The 21,287-nt window shown below is 37.9% G+C and overlaps 3 protein-coding genes and 1 pseudogene across 3 annotated transcripts; 3 read left to right on the top strand and 1 right to left on the bottom strand.

Annotated features, from left to right (window-relative positions):
• Positions 1–230: 230 nt before the first annotated feature.
• LOC109058812 (prolactin) lies at positions 231–2,422 on the top strand. The gene is made up of 4 exons (XM_042720965.1): positions 231–355; positions 494–601; positions 1,539–1,709; positions 1,890–2,422. Exons 1-4 carry the CDS (start codon positions 245–247, stop codon positions 2,139–2,141), a joined length of 642 nt encoding a protein of 213 aa, XP_042576899.1. The 5' UTR covers positions 231–244; the 3' UTR covers positions 2,142–2,422.
• Positions 2,423–2,730: 308 nt separating this feature from the next.
• Positions 2,731–4,650, top strand: LOC109058793 (GTPase IMAP family member 4-like). Its single transcript, XM_019075991.2, has 2 exons — positions 2,731–3,325; positions 3,468–4,650. Exon 2 carries the CDS (start codon positions 3,475–3,477, stop codon positions 4,378–4,380), a length of 906 nt encoding a protein of 301 aa, XP_018931536.2. The 5' UTR covers positions 2,731–3,325; positions 3,468–3,474; the 3' UTR covers positions 4,381–4,650.
• A 3,722-nt stretch (positions 4,651–8,372) lies between these two features.
• Positions 8,373–10,211, top strand: LOC122136904 (GTPase IMAP family member 4-like). Its single transcript, XM_042721488.1, has 2 exons — positions 8,373–8,418; positions 8,877–10,211. Exons 1-2 carry the CDS (start codon positions 8,400–8,402, stop codon positions 10,049–10,051), a joined length of 1,194 nt encoding a protein of 397 aa, XP_042577422.1. The 5' UTR covers positions 8,373–8,399; the 3' UTR covers positions 10,052–10,211.
• A 2,081-nt stretch (positions 10,212–12,292) lies between these two features.
• Positions 12,293–17,241, bottom strand: LOC109048504 (annotated as a pseudogene).
• Positions 17,242–21,287: the final 4,046 nt, after the last annotated feature.

The following is a 21,287-nucleotide window of genomic DNA, read 5'->3' as shown; positions in this document are numbered from 1 at the left end:
TCAACCGAGACCAGTTAAAACCAGTTAAAACCAGTTAAAATGACTCAAGGATCTCGACTGTGCTTTGCAGGTAAGCAAACCTTTGTCTTTCCCAGACTAACCTTTCCCTGCCACATTTTGCACTCTACTTCTCTTCCTTTACATTCCCTTTTCCATTTTCTGTTCATACTCACTGGACTTCAGATGACCCTAATGTTATTTTTGAATGGGTTTCTTTTTCTTTTTGCATTTCAGTGGCTGTTTGATGTGTGCATTTGTCTCCATCAATGGAGTTGGTCTGAATGATTTACTGGAGCGAGCCTCTCAACTTTCCGACAAACTTCACTCTCTCAGCACCTCTCTCACTAATGACCTGGTCAGTACCAAACACCCTGGTGTTGTATGCCCTCTCACCGGGTTATTTGCAATATGTGACTTTAGTTTTATCCAAGCAGGTATTTAATTCATTGATTTGATGTTGGTTGTTTAATATTAATGTTGCTTTCATCCACAGGATTCTCACTTTCCTCCAGTTGGAAGGGTAATGATGCCCCGTCCATCGATGTGCCACACATCCTCCCTTCAGGTTCCCAATGACAAAGACCAAGCCCTGAAAGTCCCGGTAAGAGCATGCTTTACTGCATCCATCCTCATCTCTATCAAATGTAAAAAAAATTCTCTTGCACTCTCAGAAAAAAAGTGTGACAGCTGTCACTCGAGTGATACCTTTTCAAAAGATATACTTGTAATATGTACACTTTAGCTATGTACCTTTAAGCAAAGTCATTTAAGACTAAAGGTAAGGATATTCTATAGTCTTTGCTTTAAGGTAACGATAAGGACCCTTTAAGTTCAAAGGTGTACCTTTTGAAAAGGTATCACCCCTGTAACAATTTTCATACTTATATTTTTGAGAGTGTGTTTCCAGCTTATTTTTCATTATTTTATTATTTAAACAATTTTATAATTACAAATATATATATATATATATATATATATATATATATATATATATATATATATATATAAAATTTAAATACAAATATAAATTTTTATCGTATACAAATGTATTATTAAATTGTTGTAACTGTAAATACTTTATATAAAACAAAATATACTAATATATTTAATTTTTAAAAAAATGAATATGTTTAAAAGATTTTTAAAGAAATGCAAGATTTCTGTTCGTCTATTGAATGTCCATACTACCAAAACTAAAATTTATAAAGATTTTTATTCACATATGAACAATAATCAAAACACATACATAGAGCACATTAAATATGATACATGTGAACTCAATTATACTTGCCTCTCTGACTCACTGGTTCTTGCAGAATCACAAGAATTCACTTTTGTGAAACCTCATTGGTTCGAAAGCCTTATGGACTTGGAACAAATGAATTTACTTTTTTATTTTATTTTTTTGGGTGAACCAACTAACCCTTTAATGTGCAGTGTCAAACTATGAGTAAACATTTCCTACTTGTGGTCACAATTGTAGTTAGAGAGCAAAACGGACCAGCAGTGAATGAAGTTTTATCTGATTGTTTGTGCAGGAGGATGAGTTGCTGTCTCTGGCTCGGTCTCTGCTGCTGGCGTGGTCTGATCCCCTCGCCCTTCTCTCCTCTGAGGCGTCCAGCCTGGCACATCCAGAACGCAACACCATTGACAGCAAAACCAAAGAGCTACAGGAAAACATCAACAGCCTGGGAGCAGGTCTGGAGCACGTCTTTTAACAAGGTGATTGCACTTAAAAGAACAGCTCACGGTGTGTATATTGTGAATGATGTTTGTAGGAGGGAAGTATGAAGTAAAACTAAATGATGTTTGGATAAAAACATTGAAAGAAATCTTTTTAAGCAGGGTTGGTTTATTCATTGTCCCTGTCTATGTTTTCTTCTCGACAGATGGACTCAACTTCAGACAACCTGTCCTCTCTTCCTTTTTACACCAACAGCCTCGGCCAGGATAAAACCTCCCGACTTGTCAATTTCCATTTCCTGCTGTCCTGTTTCCGCAGGGACTCCTCCCACAAAATTGACAGTTTTTCCTCAAAGTTCTCCGCTGCCGGGCAGCCAAGAAGAGACCTGAGATGTGTTAGAGAGGATATGCTGTCCAAATGCAAAACAGGCCCTTTATTTTTTGTTTCTAAGGTGTAGATTTTTGACTCACTTTCTTATATGCTTAAATAAATTTCATTGGACCAATACAAAGATAAAACAAATTAAACAAAAAGGCATTTAAATGGAATAAATTAAACATTTGTATGAAGAACACATGCCTACAATTTATTTGAATGTTTGACCAGCTTAACAACATTTGTATGTTAGGCAACCTAATTTTATTAAGGAATTTATGTTGTATCTTTAACCATACTTTTCTGTAATGCAATATTTAAAGCCCTGCAGCAATATCAATACATTTCTTTCAAGCAAATTTATATTGACTCTTACACTGAATACTTTATTTACACATGTGGATAAGACTTGCAAATCATTGTTAGGGGCCCAAGCACAGAAAGTGATTGAACCATGATGCTCTAAACCCAGGTCCCTCTGTATACTAGGTAGCACTATAATAAGGCCATTTACTTTGCAGTTCATAAACCTGCAACTTTAGGGACTAAAATCTGACTCAGACATTTGGCATGTCTAAACATTGCAAATATATAAGCCAAAGAAAATTAGCCTTCTTGTAATTAATAGTCTTATATCTTCTGAATGCAAAATTCAAAACTTGACACAAATACACATAGACCAGAGGACATTCTGAGGATGCACATCTGAACAGGTCATGTCAGATTCTGCCCATAAGGGGTGCTACAACTTGCAAGAATAGCATGTATTTCTGCAAACTGGTTTATCAAAACTTTTCTTATCAACTGAGATTCAAGACTGTTGAATTTGCAGTAAAGCACTTTATATTGAAAGAGATACAGGGCAATTAAATCACCTAATCATGCGCATATTGGTGCTTGGACCATGATGATTAAATTTTTTGTTGTTGTTGTTTTCCAAATTATTTTTCATTACATTTATTGTAGCAGTTGTGGTTGCATACAGATCATAATGAGATCAATATTTTGTTTTATAATGAGAAACAAGGAAATGTGATGTGAAGCACCAACATTTCCCCCATGTCATAAAAACCAATGAAATATAAAACACAAAACAAAGACCTGCTGAATCTATTGAGTTCCAGTGTATGGGGCTCTTGAGAAACCTGTGCCTGAGTCTGTGACATCTTCAGATGGAGGTGGAGCATCCAGTCAGAGTATAAATGTGCTGCTCAGTCATCAAGCACTTTCATTATAGCAGAAACAACAGAACACAGAGACTGAAAGGTACTGTTATATTTTTTGTAGAAAAAGCTATGAAGAACGTTGTAATGATAACTTACTTTACTTTGAATACTTTGTTCAGCAGCAGGCTACATGTTAATTTTGGCTTGCAAATATATTTGTTCTTTTTCTTTGTCAATGAAAGGCTGGATATGGAGGAGCTGACAATTATTCTGTTGGGAAAGCAAGGAGCAGGAAAGAGCGCATCAGGAAACACTCTTTTGGGCAAACATGCATTTCACACAGCGCCCAGCTCAGAGCGCGTCACTCGAGCCTGTTCAATGAGCATGTCCACTGTGGACAAGCAAAAAATCAAAGTGATTGACACTCCGGGATGGTGTGATTCTTCTCAGTTTGAGACTGAAATGAAGCAGGATATCATTGAATCCGTCAACATGTACAATCCACATGTGTTTCTCTTAGTGCTGACTACTGGAAGATTTACCAATGAAGAGATAACAACAGTCATGAATATCCTGAAGGAGTTTGGGGATGAAGTCATCAAATACATGATTGTGCTGTTCACCAAAGGGGATGAGCTGGAGGAGCCTATCGAAGACTACCTGAAAGAACTTCACTCAGAACTAGAGCAAATCATTAAGATATCTGGAGGAAGAGTTCATGTCTTTAACAACAGAAACGAAAAAGATTGCCAGCAAACCTCTTTACTTCTGAAGAAGATAAATGATCTGGTGAAGGAAAATAAAAATAAATGTTACACTGAATCTATGTATAACAAGAACAAGAAACAGTGTAGGAATGAAGCAGAGAATTCAGTGGCAGAAAATAGAAAAAGTCCTGCTGAAGATGAAAACAGAGATGATGACGATGACCAAGTGAGTATTTGTGATGCTGACCAAAAAGAAGAAAAAGGACAAACAATGATTGACAGAAAGGAGTTTGAAAAGGTAAAGGAGAAGGTGGATGAGCTCACTAAAACCATCCAAGACCAGCTGATGGCAGACATGAACAATCTGCGAATAAGAATGAACACGGTGCAATTTCTAGTGTTTACGAAAGCACATCACACACAAAAAGAATTTACAAAAAAAAATTAATTAAATCCTTATCCATTTAAAGTAATATGTTGCCTTACACAGAAGGGGATTTAGTGCAATGAAATTTGGCATCTTTCATCATTTACACAATTAAAAAAAAAAATACTACATTTAATTTTAAAAATCTGTCTATCCCATATGATCATGAGTTTCATCACAGATTCTGAGGATGGGTCCTATTTCAGTTGAAAATTAAACTATTATCTTGTGTATTACATTGTTCTTGTAAAAAAAAAAAAAAATAAATAAATGAACTGCATTGTCCAGATACTGAATTCTCATGTTTTTATTGCCTTATATTTTTTTCCAAATAATCCCTTAACAGACAATTCGAAAATGCACATTTATCAAACATTTCAGTTTATTGTCAGCTTAGTGCAAGAAACTAAATCAAAAACGCATCCTTAGTTTTCACTAAACACTAAGTGTTTCATGTAGCTAAACATTTATGCCCTTCGTCATACTATATTGTTAAACCATTTGTCTATAATTTAATCAAACTGATCTTTAATCAGTGAATCATTTGGTACATTTCTAGATTCAGATTTGGTTTGCAATTTCAAACAGATAACCTATAATTAAAATATTTTTTGTTACTAGCCAATTATCTCAGATGATACACTCACACAGTGTTCAAAGTTTGAACCCACTCAGCAATTATGATCATAGAGCAGGATAAAGTACATACATAGATTAAACCATCAGTGACTGCACTCTGAAAAATGCTGGGTTAAAAACAACCATTTCTGGATTACTTGGCAACCCACTGCTAGTTACTGTACAGAAGACATGCTGGGTTATTTTGGCCCAGCTGGTTGGGTTAAAAGTTTTTACCCAATATGTTGGTTGTTTTATTTAACTCAAATATTGTTTAAAATTAACTATATTGCTGGCTTAAAATGGGTTGGAAATTAAAAATCACACACAGAAATACTAGAAGCAACATCAAAAGGTATTTAATAATAAGCAAGAACACCCATGGAAAAAAATATGACAAATTGAATACAATTGAATACAATATTACATACATTTAAACTCGTTTAACAAGTATTTTAAAAATATTATTACAGATTTGGTCATGCTGTATTGGCAGGAAACTGTATTCTAGCAGTGTTATATCTTTATCACACCTTTGCTCTGGATACAGGAATCAATAGTACATCAAAATAATTTTTTTAAAACATTGCACAAAACAATTCAGAGAGACAATTCAGGGAAATTGGAAAGAGAAGTGATCCTGATAACTCATTTAAACTTTGTAACCAAATGCAATAATTATCATTAAATTGATTTAAATATGAGTGCAATAATCATGCAGGCAATAAAAGGGGCAAATTTCCTTAAGATAATGGTGTGATTTCACTTATATGACACTGGACAACATCTGATAACAATAATTATATGTATTATTTCATATTATGATTTTTTCACTTATTTCATATTATTTTTCTTTTAGAAAACATTATTGCAGTTTCTCAAAATCACTGATGTGGGGAAAAAAATCATATTACAAAACATGTACATAAACACTCAAAAAGCATAAGCTTATTTACAAATGAAACATTTCAGAATGTGTCATAGAATAACAATAACAAGAAGTTTTATAAGCTTCTGTTCACTAAACATTGTTCTTATTTGTGAGAACATAAAAATGGTCAACAACATAATGTCATAATGTGTCATCTGAAAGGTAATGTTCCGTGTGTATGTGTCTAACTGGAATTCCCTAAATTATGTGGACCTATAATGTACCAGTCATTTTTATCTTTGTGGGGACTCTTTTTGGTCACCGTGATCATGAACATTTTTGAAAATCTAAGTTGATACAGTATAAAAATCATTATTTATATATGTCCCCATAAAGCATAGAAACCATTGTGTGTGTGTGTGTGTGTGTGAAAGAGAGAGAGAGAGAGAGAGAGAGAGGGAAACTTATTTCTTTAGGTGGGTGCAGGTGCAGACGAGGTGCAGGTCCTTTTGGTTGAACCTTAATGGCCCAGGCATACCTGGTTCTCAGAATTCGTACTCCTCGCAACAGCCCCTCCCTGGCCAATTCCTCTGGAGTTGGATGTTGTTTTTCATATGGTTGGCACCCTCTGGCACCCGCTTCCCAATCTTTGGAACCTACATGTGTGGGTCCTGGATGGGTCATGGAAGGTTTAGGTACCTTTCCACCTCAGGTGGTAGCTACCATCACTTCAGCTAGGGCCTCCTCTACCAGACACGCCTAAGCTCTGAAGTGGAACCTATTCATTGCTTGGTGTTCTTCACGTCGTGAAGACCCCTGGAGATGCCCGATCAGGTCAGTGCTTTCCTTTCTTCAGGGAGGATTGGAACGAAGGGCTGTCTCCTTCCACCCTGAAGGTCTATGTGGCCGCCATTGCGGCTGACGGTAAGGTCATCAGGTTCCTGAGAGGGGCCAGGAGGCTCAATCCGCCTCGCCCTAATCAAGTTCCCTCTTGGGACCTTGCAGTGGTTCTCTCTGCACTGCATAGGGGTCACTTCGAACCCTTGCTCTCAGTAGAGCTAAAGTTTTAAAGAGCTAAAGTTTTAAAATTGCACTCCTGACAGCTTTAGCTCCGGTTTAAGAGGGTCGGGGACTTGCAAGCATTTTCATTTGACGAAGCATGTTTGGAATTCGGGCCAGTCAGCTCTCATGTTATCTTGAGATGCCGGCCCTGGTACCTGCACAAAGTTCCCACCGCTCTTATTAGAGATCAGGTGGTGGACTTGCAAGCACTGCCCCTGGAGGAGTTTGTTGTATTAATAGTCCTCTTCCTTTTATACACCCATTATAAAAAGTATCATCCTGATAACTCTTCAGACCTAGATGTTGACATTTATTACTGCTTATCATGATATGGTGAACTTTGCAACCAACCCCAATCATCATTTACTGTAAATCAAGTTATTCCAGTTTATCTTTCCATAAGATAACGTTACCCCCCCCCCCCCCCCCCATGAGATATACTGTAAATGAGTAAACAATAAATATAACACCTTTCAGTCTTGCTATAATAGTCTATGTTTGTTGAATCATGAAATAAGTCAGGAATCTGGTTTTGAATGAAAAGGTATGCATAAATATATTTATTAATCATTTATTTTTAAAAATGGCTCACTATTTGGCGGGCATTGCATTAAAATCACCCTTTTTATTCATGGATTTATTACTGCTTGTCATGATTTATAATACATTTGTAAATTAGTTCATAAACACCAAAAACACCTTAAAGGAGACTTTAATGTGTTACTGCATTATATTTATTTTGTTTCTGTTGTACATGAGCACACATAACCCAACACACACATACACAGGTAAACACTCATTTAACATATAAGCACACATAAGTCACTGCAATCATTCAAAAACACACATTGACATTCATGGTAGCTTGTATTATTTTTATAACCAATTTATAGGGTTTATACCCTAAGCCTAACCTGCATTCAAATCTTTCTGCATTATTATTATGAATTTTCAATAGAAGCTATCATCATGTCATATAGTGAATTTTACAACCAAATATCATTAATGAAAGAAAAATATCATTACATTGATGTAAACATGAGGGCAATAAGAATGTTGGCACTAAATCTAACCCCACACTAAAAGTCAATCAAGTTAAAAGAGAATGCCATGAATTAACGTATCAGACACTGACAAGAGTAAATAACAAATAATAAAAGGTGGATTACATTGTTTTCACATTATTTTTCCTTTAGAGCTAATTTTAGCAATTTCCTACATTTTTTTTTTATTTCAAAATCACACTTGTGAAACTTTTTTTTTTTTTACATAGCATGAACATCTACATACAAACCTGCATCTCTTACTTCTTGTGTAGAAATTTGCTAAACACGCATTGGTTTGGGTTTTGTTGGCTTTCAGTTTTTAGTTGAAACAATAATCTGTCAAACTGCCAAGATAGGGGCTGGAACAAGGAAGCCCTTATAAGCGCTCTTATAGTGTCTCTCCTGAATACTCTTGTTCTAGGTCTCTGTTAAACTGAGCCAAGATGAGTGCACAGCTCTCAGGTATGTAACAGATGTTTATATATATATATATATATATATATATATATATATATATATATATATTTTTGTGTTTGTGTGTGTGTGTGTGTGTGTGTGTGTGTGCGCGCGTGTGTATATATATATATATATATATATATATATATATATGTGCGCGTGTGTGTATATATTACACATTATGAGTTGTTGTTTTTATTTTTGATCTTATCCATTAATGCCTCACATTAATAATCTGATACTGTAATATTGTAATGTTATATTCTCTTTAATAAGTATTTAGTCCATTAAATGTTTAGGAATTGTTTTATTTTCCTGTCACTGCTGTAAAGGTCTATCATTTTATCTAAATAAAAATACATACTAAAAAGTATATTATATTAGTATAAGTATATTATTAATATTTTATTACATACTTGTTATTTTATTTGATACAACTGCATTTTATTTCTTGATCTATATAGCACAAGAAATTAGGATTGTCCTTATTGGCAAAACAGGCGTAGGGAAAAGTGCCACTGGTAACTCCATCCTTGGAAGAGATCATTTTCACAAAGCAGCAAGCTCTAAGTCTGTGACAAAGCAATGCAGTGTGGCCACCACTGTTTTTGATGGAAAAACAATCAAAGTTTTGGACACTCCAGGCTGGTGTGACACAGAGCTCTCTGAGGCTGAGCTCACACAGGCCATAGTGAAATGCATCGACATGTCATACCCTGGTCCCCATGTCTTTCTTTTCATCCTGGCGATTGGCAATCGTTTCACAAACGAAGAGAAGCAAACAGTCCAGCAGATTCAGGAGATCTTTGGGGAAGGAGCTACAAGATACACATTGATTTTATTCACAAAGGGGGATGCCCTGGAGGACACAACTTTTGAGGACTATCTGAGAGGGGCTACAGCAGATCTCAAAGCCTTAATTGACAAATGTGGTGGCAGATGCCATGTTTTCAACAATAAAGATAGAAACTATTTACAAGTGTCCAAACTCCTTAAAAAGATCCAAGACATGGTTCAGGACAATGGTGGTGGATGCTACACCAACACAACATACCAGCTACTGGAGCAATATAAGAAAAGAGAAGCTAAGCTACAACAGAAAGCTGAAGCTACTAGAAAGGAAATGAAAGCCAGAGAGCCTGAGTTTCAAAGATTGATTAAACTCATAGAACTGGAGCAGCAGTGCCAAAGCTTGAGAGAAACACAGCTGCATGAACAGCTGACAAAGCAAAACCACATGATAGTTACTATGCTAGAGCACATGCAAACTGAAAGAAACGAGAGGAGACAAGAGGTAGAAAGGACACAGAAAGCATTAAGTGGCCAGGCTGCAGAACATCAAAAATTGATGGAGCTAGAGAGGCAAAAACAGAGAGAAGAGCAGTTAAAACATCAGCAGTACATGGAGAATGAGGAGATAAAGAGAAAAAATGAAGAGTCCCAGCATAGACAGAGAACGGAGAAGGAGTGGCAGAGGTTAGAAAAAGAGAAGCAGGAAATGTCAAAAAGATATGAAAAAACAATTCTTCAGCTGGAACAACAGAAACAGATGAGAGACACTGAAATGCTAGAATTGTTGAAGGAAAAAATGAGAGAAAAAAACGAAAACCTGTATTATTTCATAAAAACCTCTACTTAGACAATATTATGAAGCGTCTTATGTTTCAAAGACTATTGAAAATTATTTCAAGTTTTAAAAATGTAATTGTAAATATTCTTATGCAATAAATCTGAATAGTTCAGATGTCAAATGTTTTTACAAGATCTGCCACCTAATAAATGCATACAATTTTAAAAGAGACATTCCTCATGAAAATTGATGTTGATTCACATATATTTTGGGGGTTGTCAGGACACTAACCACATAATTATATATATATATATATACATATATATATATATATATATGTGTATATATATGTGTGTGTGTGTGTGTATTAAGATTACCTTATCTTTTCAGATAGATCTAGATACAGCTAGTTAACTACTCTAAATCAATCAGACTATGAAAAAGTTCCTGCGGTGCAAAAGGCCCTAATAAGGACCGAGTCACAAGAAAACTCTTGCATGCAACTGAAAGTGAATTACACATTAGACTTTTATTATTTTATTTGCAAACAGACCCAGAAACATATTCAGAATGGTGAAGGGAAAAAAAATCATTTTATGATGCCCTAATGGAGATTATAAGAAATCCACATGCTGATAGAGATTCTGAGAAGTCCATGTATTTAAATTAAACCCAAGTGTTGTTGAGAGATTCTGAGAAGTCACGTACTCAGAATGTGTTCTATTCATAATGATAAGTTTCATTTCAAAAGTTAAAAATTAATATTTCATGGTAAGGATCTGTCTCATATATATATATATATTAACAGGTTTCATTTTTATATTCAAAAATGTTTTTGGTAAACTTTATGGTATTTTTGATATGTAATTTTCACAGTATTTCTAACTGCGTAGTCAGCTGAGTCTGTTTTTGCATATGAAGTTGAACTGCATGTATTGTTCTTTTGTATCAATATTTCTTAGAATTATCAGTATGATACTTTGAATCTAAAAGAGGAAGAAGTCCAAAATCGAGACATTGACTAGACTATTTTTAAAGGTCAGGTGTTGTTAGTGATAGCCAGATGACGACTTATGTCTAGAACAACAGTATATAAGATAGACTCTGCAAAATAGAATAGGGTTTTTTGACTTTCTGAGACTCTGGTCTCTCTATCTTTTCAGCTCACTTCCTCTTCTTTGGCTTCACGTCGACAACTCTTAGACTCAGACTTAGAACTCTTACAGGTTTTTATTCAAATTCAGATACCTTGAAATTCAGATACTTTGATACTTCAATATTTTAATATTTTAATACTTAATACTTTGGTACTTTTGATTCAAACAGAATAATTATTTATGTTTTAATTACAATTGTATTAATGTTTTGATTAATACTGGTTGGGTTCAATCCATCATAAATGGATTGTTATTAAAAATGTACATTCATTGGATTTGCATTTTCTATATTTGAAGGTTGTTATTATTATCCAGAACTTCATTTCCAAGTTATGATTTGTGGTTTCTGTTCTCTATATTCTTTTTTAATAAATTTACATATTATTACACCTTGACCGTCTGAATTGGATTAAATTTTGCATCAATGCTTTTTTACATTTTGAGTGTGTGTTTTGTGGTTTAAGAAAAAGCTTATTTCACACTAAAATTTGTATATTGGCAGTTTCTAAACATTTGGTGGTTTTGGATAACTTCAATAAATAAGTTGCTGGAAGTTCCAATGTGATGAGAAGCTACCACAAAACATGGGAAAAAAAAAAAAACTAAATACTATATATATATATATATATATATACACATCATATATATATATATATCCTACTGAAACCATTAATAATTGTAATGAAAGATATTACAGCACAGTTGGATATACTATTTTTACTTGCAATATGTGTGTAAAAATGGCACTCCCATTCGTAGTATCCATTCATTATATCTCATTTGCATATTAACATGTTCTTGGGGTAACGTAATGAAAAGAATTGTAATAATGTAATAACTTGGCAACAATACAACAAACAACTTGAAAGCCTAAGTGCTAATTACAAAATATTACACGTATTTCCATAAGAGTATTACAATTGATAATTTGGTCAATGTCAGTCATTTTTTAAAGACCCAAGTAGAGGGAGTTTTAATGGTTAAACCATAGTCTAACATTTGGCATCTCTAAAATTCTTAAAACTGACACATGTATGATCTCAGTGCAATTCCCTAAAATATAACGTTCTCTACAGAGGACATACAAATGCAGTAGCTGGTTAGTCTATTGAGAAGTCAGTTTGCATTTTTGGTCATTGAAAAACCACGCAGATTCAATTTACGGTTTTTATTTAAAATAAAAAGGGGGGGGTCTATGGTGCCAAACAAACAAACAAACAAACAAAAAAAATACTTCCTAGTGGACAAATAATCCAAACCAGTGCTAGACACAAGGCATGTGAACTTGCACCCCTCGACAATAACAGTACTACACAACAGCAACACATATGAGAGATGATCACAATATGAAACAAATGTGAAGTTACTCAAACACAGGATAAGCATCACCTTCAATAAAAGCACTCAAATGGAAAATGTAGTCTGAAGGTTTTCCTCCATGGAATTAAATTGTAGTTCTGGGTCTGAGAAACTTAGTTTTAAGTGCTTATAGTGCAAAAGAGCAGCAGATAAGCTTAAACTAAATGGTCATGAAGATTCCTCCTATATGACATTAAAAAGATCAACGGATCTAAAATGGTGCTCATTAACACCACCTATGAGTTGCACAAGAGATTGCTATGCGGTCTCATCCATAACATGATAATATCCTCTGATTAAGTTATTGTAACAAGTTTAAGAAAAAAAAAAAACTAACAGATGAGGACATGGGAGCCCTACATGAATTAAAACTGTTACTCCACAGAAGACAAACTGCACATAAAGGAGGCGCCCTCTACTGATGGTCCAAAACAACTTCCTCCAAGTACAGAACAAATAAAAAAAACAATATGGGCTCATTCAGCTACTACTGGGCAGAGCGCCTGTCCACAGTTAAACCTGACAAGTTTTACCTACATAGAAGATGCTGTCTTAACCAGATGGAATATCAAAACATATGGCTGCTTTGCATTTTTTACAGTGACCAACACAGACATGTCGGCATGGCAGGGAAAAGAAAAAAAAGATACATGGCAGACATGTCAGACACAGACAACCAGGCAAAAGAGAGCAGTTGCACATGTGTACATGCATAAACCTAAGGGATTTCATCCAAGATGGTGCACCTAAAATTTGGAAAAAAAAAAAAAGCAAGGCAAAAAAAAAATAAAAAACCTTGTTTTGCCATGTTTAGTCCCGTTGGGCACATTTTTAAAGAAAAGGAGAAGAAGTCAGACAATATTCTGTAAAACAGAATCTCTAAAAATGTCCATCATGCACAGTTTGGAATAATGTACACGGTTTCATACACACAAGCGTGAACTGCTCTCCGAGATGCCTCTCACACACTTTTGCTAAAGAAATCTAGCGCATCCTGTACTCTGACGTCTTAGACACCTCACAAAGTTGACCCTTGAAGTCGATGTCGACGTTGAAGTCCAGGTCTCTCTGCAAAACAGGGGGAAAATTATATTACTATTTAATTATGAAATATCCTCTTAATGGTCAGGAATGTTATCCCTGTATAGTTCTGTGGAACCATACCAACATTCTCTTATTAACTTGGGACATTCAACAGGTCGAATTTTAAAATGAAGACTACAGCTTAACAAGAAGAATAAATTCTTAAATACCGAAATATAAAAGGTTTAATTATAGCTTTAAAATAGCACAGCACTTGCTGGAGAAGAAAACAAACAAACAACCAACAACACACCTCTAAAAGAAAGAAAATCTTAGGCAAAATTTTAACAGTAGAGTAGGCATATTTTTAAAACTTATTTCAATATAATGCAGAATTATTTAATATACACATTTCTCTTTAAACTTTCATGTAAGAATCTATTCTAAAAGTGATCGTTTATAATATTAAGTGCAGATGGGGCTTACATTATTCTTGATGTTGGGTTTCATGCTGATGGTGCCAAAGATCTCTTCTCCGGTCTTCACAGTCAGATAGTCATCAAGGTAGAACACAGTCTGCTTCCAATGAGTGTAAGGAGACTCTGGGCCTAAAGGATAAATGCACTTTGTTTTCCAAGGGTTCATTTATAACTTAAATTGTGGTAGAGAGAGGGGGAAAACAAAGACAGCACTCACTAGTAGAGAAGCCTGTCCTTCTTGTGGCAGCGAGTGAACTCAATGTTGAAGTAGGTTACCAGCGCATGAATGTAGTCATTCCTTTTCACCTGCAGGCAGAAAGGTGACGTGAAGGACAAGTCCTCGATCTTCACTGTGTAGATGTCCACCTCCTAATGAACCGAGAGAATTGGTAAGGTTGAATAAGCAAGCATGAATAAATGAATACATGCATGCATGTATGTATGTATGTATGCATGCATGCATGTATCTGTGTGTCTGTGTGTGTGTGTATGCATGCACACATACACATATATACATATACATATATATATACATATACATATACATACATACATACATACATACATATATATATATATACACACATATATATACACACATATATATACACACATATATATATATAAAAAATAAAAATTTGAAAGCACACTTTTGTGGAGTAAACTACACCTTAATGAGGCAGGCAGTACTAACAAGCTGTTTGGGGTCAACAACATCCACTAGTGGTTCCTTAATGGCCACTTCCTTGATACAGGACATATCAAAGCCATAAACATTCTCCCACCCTGAAAATGCAAAACACAAAACAAATGAAATGGTGCCCAGACACAGCAGAAAAGACCCCAAATGCATTCAGAAATTGACACGTACAGTGAATTTTGTAGTCCTTGTACTGTCGGTCCTCAATGGCAGTGACGTAGAGCGTGGCTCTGTCAGGGAAAATCAGGCCATCAGGTTTCTGAAAAAGAAAACAAATGGGCAACATGAGCATTAAATCAAATAGTGAATAGTTATAGTGAATAGCTTCAATGCTTTAAAAGGACATTAGCATACACCCACCAGCCATTTGTCTCTTGCATAAATGACAGTGTTAAGCATGGACTCGTAGAAGAGACAGTAGCCCATCCACTCTGAGATGATTATGTCTACCTTTTCCACGGGAAGCTCAACCTCTTCCACTTTGCCCTTAATGATGGTAACGACTGGACAAGGAAGATGAGGTTACACAGGTATTTGAGGTACACAACTCATAATACAGTAAGTTCAGTTCAAAAGAATCACAGATGTGGTGTGTGCAAATGAGGTCTGTATACAATAAGGAAGCCAAGAGCTATGAGAAGTTCTTACTGTGATCCAACTTGTTGGCCTTCACAATCTTCACAGCATAGTCTGATATACTGCTGCACTCAATCTGGGGAACGAATGACAAAAGAATGCAAAATCAGACAAAAGCACAGCATGAGCACCTTGACAGGACGGGCAAGAGCCCACATTTAAACTAAACCAGTCGGTATCCATAACAAAAACTCAGCTGCTGAAAGCAATGAGGTGACATTTACATAAACAGGCAGGATTTACACTCACTCCAATAACTTTCTTGGCCCCAGCTTTGGCTGCAAACATACAAAGGATGCCGGTTCCACTTCCCACATCCAGCACCACCTTATCCTTGAAGAGATGCTTGTTGTGGAACATGGAGTTTCTGTACGTCAGAGTACGAACTTCATCCTTTAGCATCTCCTGTGGACACAGAGGGGGTTTACATTAGTCACAGATATGAAGACGTTTAATTGTACCGCTCCTCATGGATAAACAAGACCTTACCTCGTGAATGCCAAAGTGTGCATAGGAATCGAAGTAGTAGTCTTTGGAGGTCATGTCTTCTGCTGCAGGTTTTGCAGAGCTCTCTCCCTGGGACAACCTAAAAAAAAAAAAAAAAAGAAGAAATCAAATTATACACAGAGGAAAAAAAGCACGAGCTTCTACATTCTATGTTGCATAAAATTTTGAAAAGTTGTCGTAAGACCCAAAACCCAGCTAGACCTGATTTTAACAAAGGACAAAACTTGTTTCGGTCACGCATGACTCATTTTACCGAATCAAATAAAAGATTCAATAAGTGCTAGCCACAAAAGAATCGCTTGTCACCTAACTTACTGTACCAAAAGGATGTAGTTAAAGATTCACTGTACGAAGAACGAGTCTTTTTGGTAAATGGATTCAAAAGATTCAAGCCACCGTGACCAATCAAAACCCGTCACTATTACTATTAACAGAGCTTGTGCGGACTCAAGACCAGCATTGCCTCTTTAAAAGCAGTTTAGACGATTCAAGGCGGGTAAAACCGGGATATAAATAAACGAGTTTTCTCACACACACAACATTAAAATTTATTAGAGAGAGAAAAGTCGCGTTTAAAATAATTCGCCTTTTAAATTAGAAAAAATCTTTAAATAGCGTCCTCTGAAGCGTTAATTTAAATAAATGCGGGCAACAACGTGGTTGAGAAAAAACGACTGAATTAATTGGACCACACCGCAAACTATAGCAATCAGCTCACTAATAACTAATTAGGCGTGGTTTGGTGAACAAAGCTGTAAAAAAGTAGCAAGCACATCCCATGCGGTCTGCACCCAACAATAAGTGACTGAAGCGCGCCGCCAGCGTGCTCTGAACGACCCTCGTGGAAACGAACGAGGAGCTAGCTAACAGGACTCTTATACCACTGAATCCAACTCCATTATACATCAAGTGGTTACACGTAACAATTTAAAAACTCGGACCTAACTCGTTTTAGCCTATTAGCAATAGCAGACACGTGATGCTAAATGAATGAAATATTCGCGGCAGGCTAAAATGGATGCTCAAGATGCGCGAGTGCGCACATTTCCAGCCACCTGATAACGACATACGCAGCACAACACAGCCGTTCAACGACTAAAGCGTCGGAGCTAGGAGGTAATAAATAAAGCTGGTATGTTGAGTCTAACTCTCGCAAATAGCTTTGTGGCCTCGGATGTGTGCCAGCCGATATGGCCTTGAGTAACTCAAGCTTACCTCCATTGTGTCCGCTGTCTCCGCCCCATTTCGGTAAAACTGGATTGTGAGACGACTGCAGCACAGCTCATGTAAAACCCACTTGTTTTGCTCCGCCCCTTCGCCTTCACTGAATGATTTGATTGGACGACAATCACGGGATTTACGGTAGGCCCCGCCCACTTTCTTGCGGCTCTCCGTCATAGGCTCAACTTCACTGCGTTTGTCCGCTGTTTTGAAGCCGTGGCTTTCATTGGACCAAAACTGCAGCGCGATTACTGATTTATTCTTTCACACAAGTTTTATGTTACACGTTATTGAGAATCATGATTTCGTTGTTTTCAGGTAGGCTTGTAGTCTCAGCCTCAGATGTCACGCCCACGGACCGTTAGCTGAACGTCTGATGCATATGAGACACAAAAGTGAAACACTTCAGGAGTGTCGAAGTCTTCATCGGATTGGTTGAACTCTACAGGATTTAGGGAGACGTGTGGTAGACAGACAGACAGCTAGGTAGATAGATAGATAGATAGACAGACAGACAGACAGCTGGGTAGGTAGGCAGGCACACAGACAGCTAGGTAGATAGATAGATAGATAGATAGATAGACAGACAGACAGACAGCTAGGTAGATAGATAGATATATAGATAGATAGATAGACAGACAGACAGCTGGGTAGGTAGGCAGGCACACAGACAGCTAGGTAGATAGATAGATAGATAGACAGACAGACAGACAGCTAGGTAGATAGATAGATAGATAGATAGATAGACAGACAGACAGACAGACAGACAGACAGACAGCTGGGTAGGTAGGCAGGCACACAGACAGCTAGGTAGGTAGATAGATAGATAGATAGATAGATAGATAGATAGATAGATAGATAGATAGATAGATAGATAGGTAGACAGACAGACAGACAGACAGCTAGGTAGATAGATAGATAGATAGATAGATAGATAGATAGATAGATAGATAGACAGACAGACAGACAGCTAGGTAGATAGATAGATAGATAGATAGATAGACAGACAGACAGACAGATAGACAGCTAGGTAGGTAGGTAGATAGACAGATAGATAGATAGATAGAATAGATAGATAGATAGATAGATGATAGATAGATAGATAGATAGATGAGACAGACAGCTGGGTAGGTAGGCAGGCACACAGGACAGCTAGATAGATAGATAGATAGATAGATAGACCGACAGACAGACAGCTAGGTAGATAGATAGACAGACAAGACAGACAGACAGATGGGAGATAGATAGATAGATAGATAGATAGATAGATAGATAGATAGATAGAGATAGACAGATAGACAGACAGCTGGGTAGGTAGGCAGGCACACAGACAGCTAGTAGGTAGATAGATAGATAGATAGACAGACAGACAGATAGACCAGACAGACAGCTAGGATAGATAGATAGATAGACAGATAGACAGATAGATAGATAGATAGACAGACAGACAGACAGACAGACAGGTAGATAGGTAGTAGGGCTGTGCAATTAATCGCATTCGATTGTCGTGCGCATCTTGTCAGTAAAGACGGTCCCGTGATTAGTATTAAATCAGAATCACCTGCTTTCAGATGGAGTGGCTTTCACTACACAGAGCCGTATTTCAGTGACAATTAGGCAAAATCGCCCTCATAATCGCAAATGAATCACATTCGATTTGTCAGTGAACTACGGCTCAGTGTAATGAAAGCCGCCCAATCTGAAAGCAGGTGATGCTGATTTAGTACTAATCACGGGACCGTCTTTACTGACAAGATGCGCACGACAATCGAATGCGATTAATTGCACAGCCCTAATAGTTAGGTAGGTCGATAGATACGATAGATAGATAGATAGGCAGGCAGGCAGGCAGACAGACAGCAGGACAGACAGCAGACAGGCAGGCAGACAGACAGACAGGCAGGCAGACAGACAGACAGACAGGTAGGTAGACAGACAGGCAGGCAGGCAGACAGACAGGTAGGCAGACAGACAGGCAGGCAGACAGACAGGCAGACAAACAGACAGACAGGCAGACAGACAGACAGACAGGTAGGCAGACAGACAGACAGACAGGCAGGCAGGCAGACAGACAGGTAGGTAGACAGGCAGGCAGGCAGACAGACAGACAGACAGGTAGGCAGACAGACAGACAGGTAGGTAGGTAGACAGACAGACAGACAGGCAGGCAGGCAGACAGACAGACCAGGTAGGTAGGTAGGTAGAAAGACAGACAGTAGTGGCAGACAGACAGACAGACAGACAGGTAGGCAGACAGAATAGAAGGCAGGCAGGACAGAGAGAATGTAGGCAGGACAGACAGACTAGACAGACAGGTAGGTAGACCGGACAGAAGGGTAGGTAGGTAGATAGATAGATAGATAGGAGATAGATAGATAGATAGATAGACAGACAGACAGTGACAGACAGACAGACAGGACAGACACAGCTGGGTAGGTAGGCAGTGCACACAGACCAGCTAGGTAGGTAGCTGGCTAGGTAGATAGATAGATAGATAGATAGACAGACAGACAGACAGATAGATAGATTCATGACAGAAAGATAGGTAGATAGATATATAGAATAGTCGATAGATAGTAGATAGATAGAACAGGCACGACAGCTGGTGTAGTTAGTAGATTCGATAGATAGATCGCTAGATAGATAGATAGATAGATAGATAGATAGACTAGAAGACAGACACAGTGGGTAGGTAGGCAGGCACACAGACAGCCTAGGTAGTAGATAGAGAGCTAGATAGATAGATATGTAGATAGATAGACAAACAGACAGAACAGCTAGGTAGCTAGATAGATAGATAGATAGATAGATAGATAGAAGAGATAGATAGGATGATAGATAGATAGATAGATAGATCGGACAGACAGACCAGACAGACAAGACGAACCCGCAGGTAGTAGGTCGAAGTGGCTGTGCAAATTAATCACATTTTCGCTGTTCGTTAGCGCAATCTTGTCAGGTAGTAAGACGGTCCGGATTCGTATTAATATAGCATTCAGCATCACCTGCGTTCAGATGGAGCGCTTTTACTACACAGAGCCGATTTCACGGACAATTAGGCAAAATCGCCCTAATAATCACAGATTGATCGAATCTGCACGATTGGTCAGTTGAAACTACGGCTCTGTGTAGTCTGAAAGACAGCTCCATCTGAAAGGCAGGGTGATTTCGTGATTTATACTATACACGGGACCGTCTTTACTGTGTCAAGATGCGCCACGACAATCGTAATGCGCGTATTAATTGCACAGCCCAAATAGTTAGACCGGTAGACGAGTGCGAGAGATAGATCAGACAGACAGGCAGGCAGGGCAGGCAGACAGACAGACCGGACAGGACAGAGACAGACAGGTAGACAGACAGACAGGTAGACAGGTAGACCGACAGGCAGGCAGGGCAGACAGACAGGTAGGTAGACAGGTGACAAGACAGGCAGGCAGACAGACAGCAGGAGGCAGACAGAACAGACAGACAGAACAGGTAGGTAGGTAGGGCAGACAGACAGACAGGACAGACAGTGTAGCAGACAGACAGACAGACAGTAGGTAGACAGACAGACAGGTAGGTAGACAGGCAGGCAGGCAGACAGACAGACAGCAGACAGATGTGGTAGCAGACAGACAGATGACAGGTAGGTCAGACAGACAGACAGGTAGGCAGGTAGACAGACAGACAGACAGACAGGGAAAAACAGGCAGGCAGACAGACAGACAGACTGTAGGCAGACAGACAGACAGACAGACATGTAGGCAGACAGACAGACAGGCAGGCAGACAGACAGACATGTAGGCAGACAGACAGGCAGACAGACAGACAGGTAGGTAGACAGACAGACAGTAGGCAGGACAGACAGGACAGACAGCAGACATGTAGGCAGCAGACAGACAGGCAGGCAGAACAGGACCGACAGTAGGCAGACAGACAGGCGACAGACAGGTAGGTAGACAGACAGGACGGTAGGCAGACAGACCGACAGACAGGTAGGCAGACAGACAGACAGACAGACAAAAGAAGGTAGGTAGACCAGACATACAGACAGACAGGGAGGTAGACAGACAGACAGACAGACAGACAGGGTAGGTAGAAGACAGCCAGACAGACAGACAGATTGATAAATAGAGTATTGATCAAACTTAAAACGGGGGTAAGAATGAACAGTAGCACATTACATAACTCCCCAAATTAAAGCCTCTCCTCGTGTCTCCCTCAAACACATTATATAC

This window comes from Cyprinus carpio, chromosome B3 (assembly GCF_018340385.1).
Source record: "Cyprinus carpio isolate SPL01 chromosome B3, ASM1834038v1, whole genome shotgun sequence".
Classification (NCBI taxonomy): Eukaryota; Metazoa; Chordata; class Actinopteri; order Cypriniformes; family Cyprinidae; genus Cyprinus; species Cyprinus carpio.
Note: the sequence above shows the minus strand (reverse complement) of the source record. Positions and strands in the feature narration are given on the sequence as shown.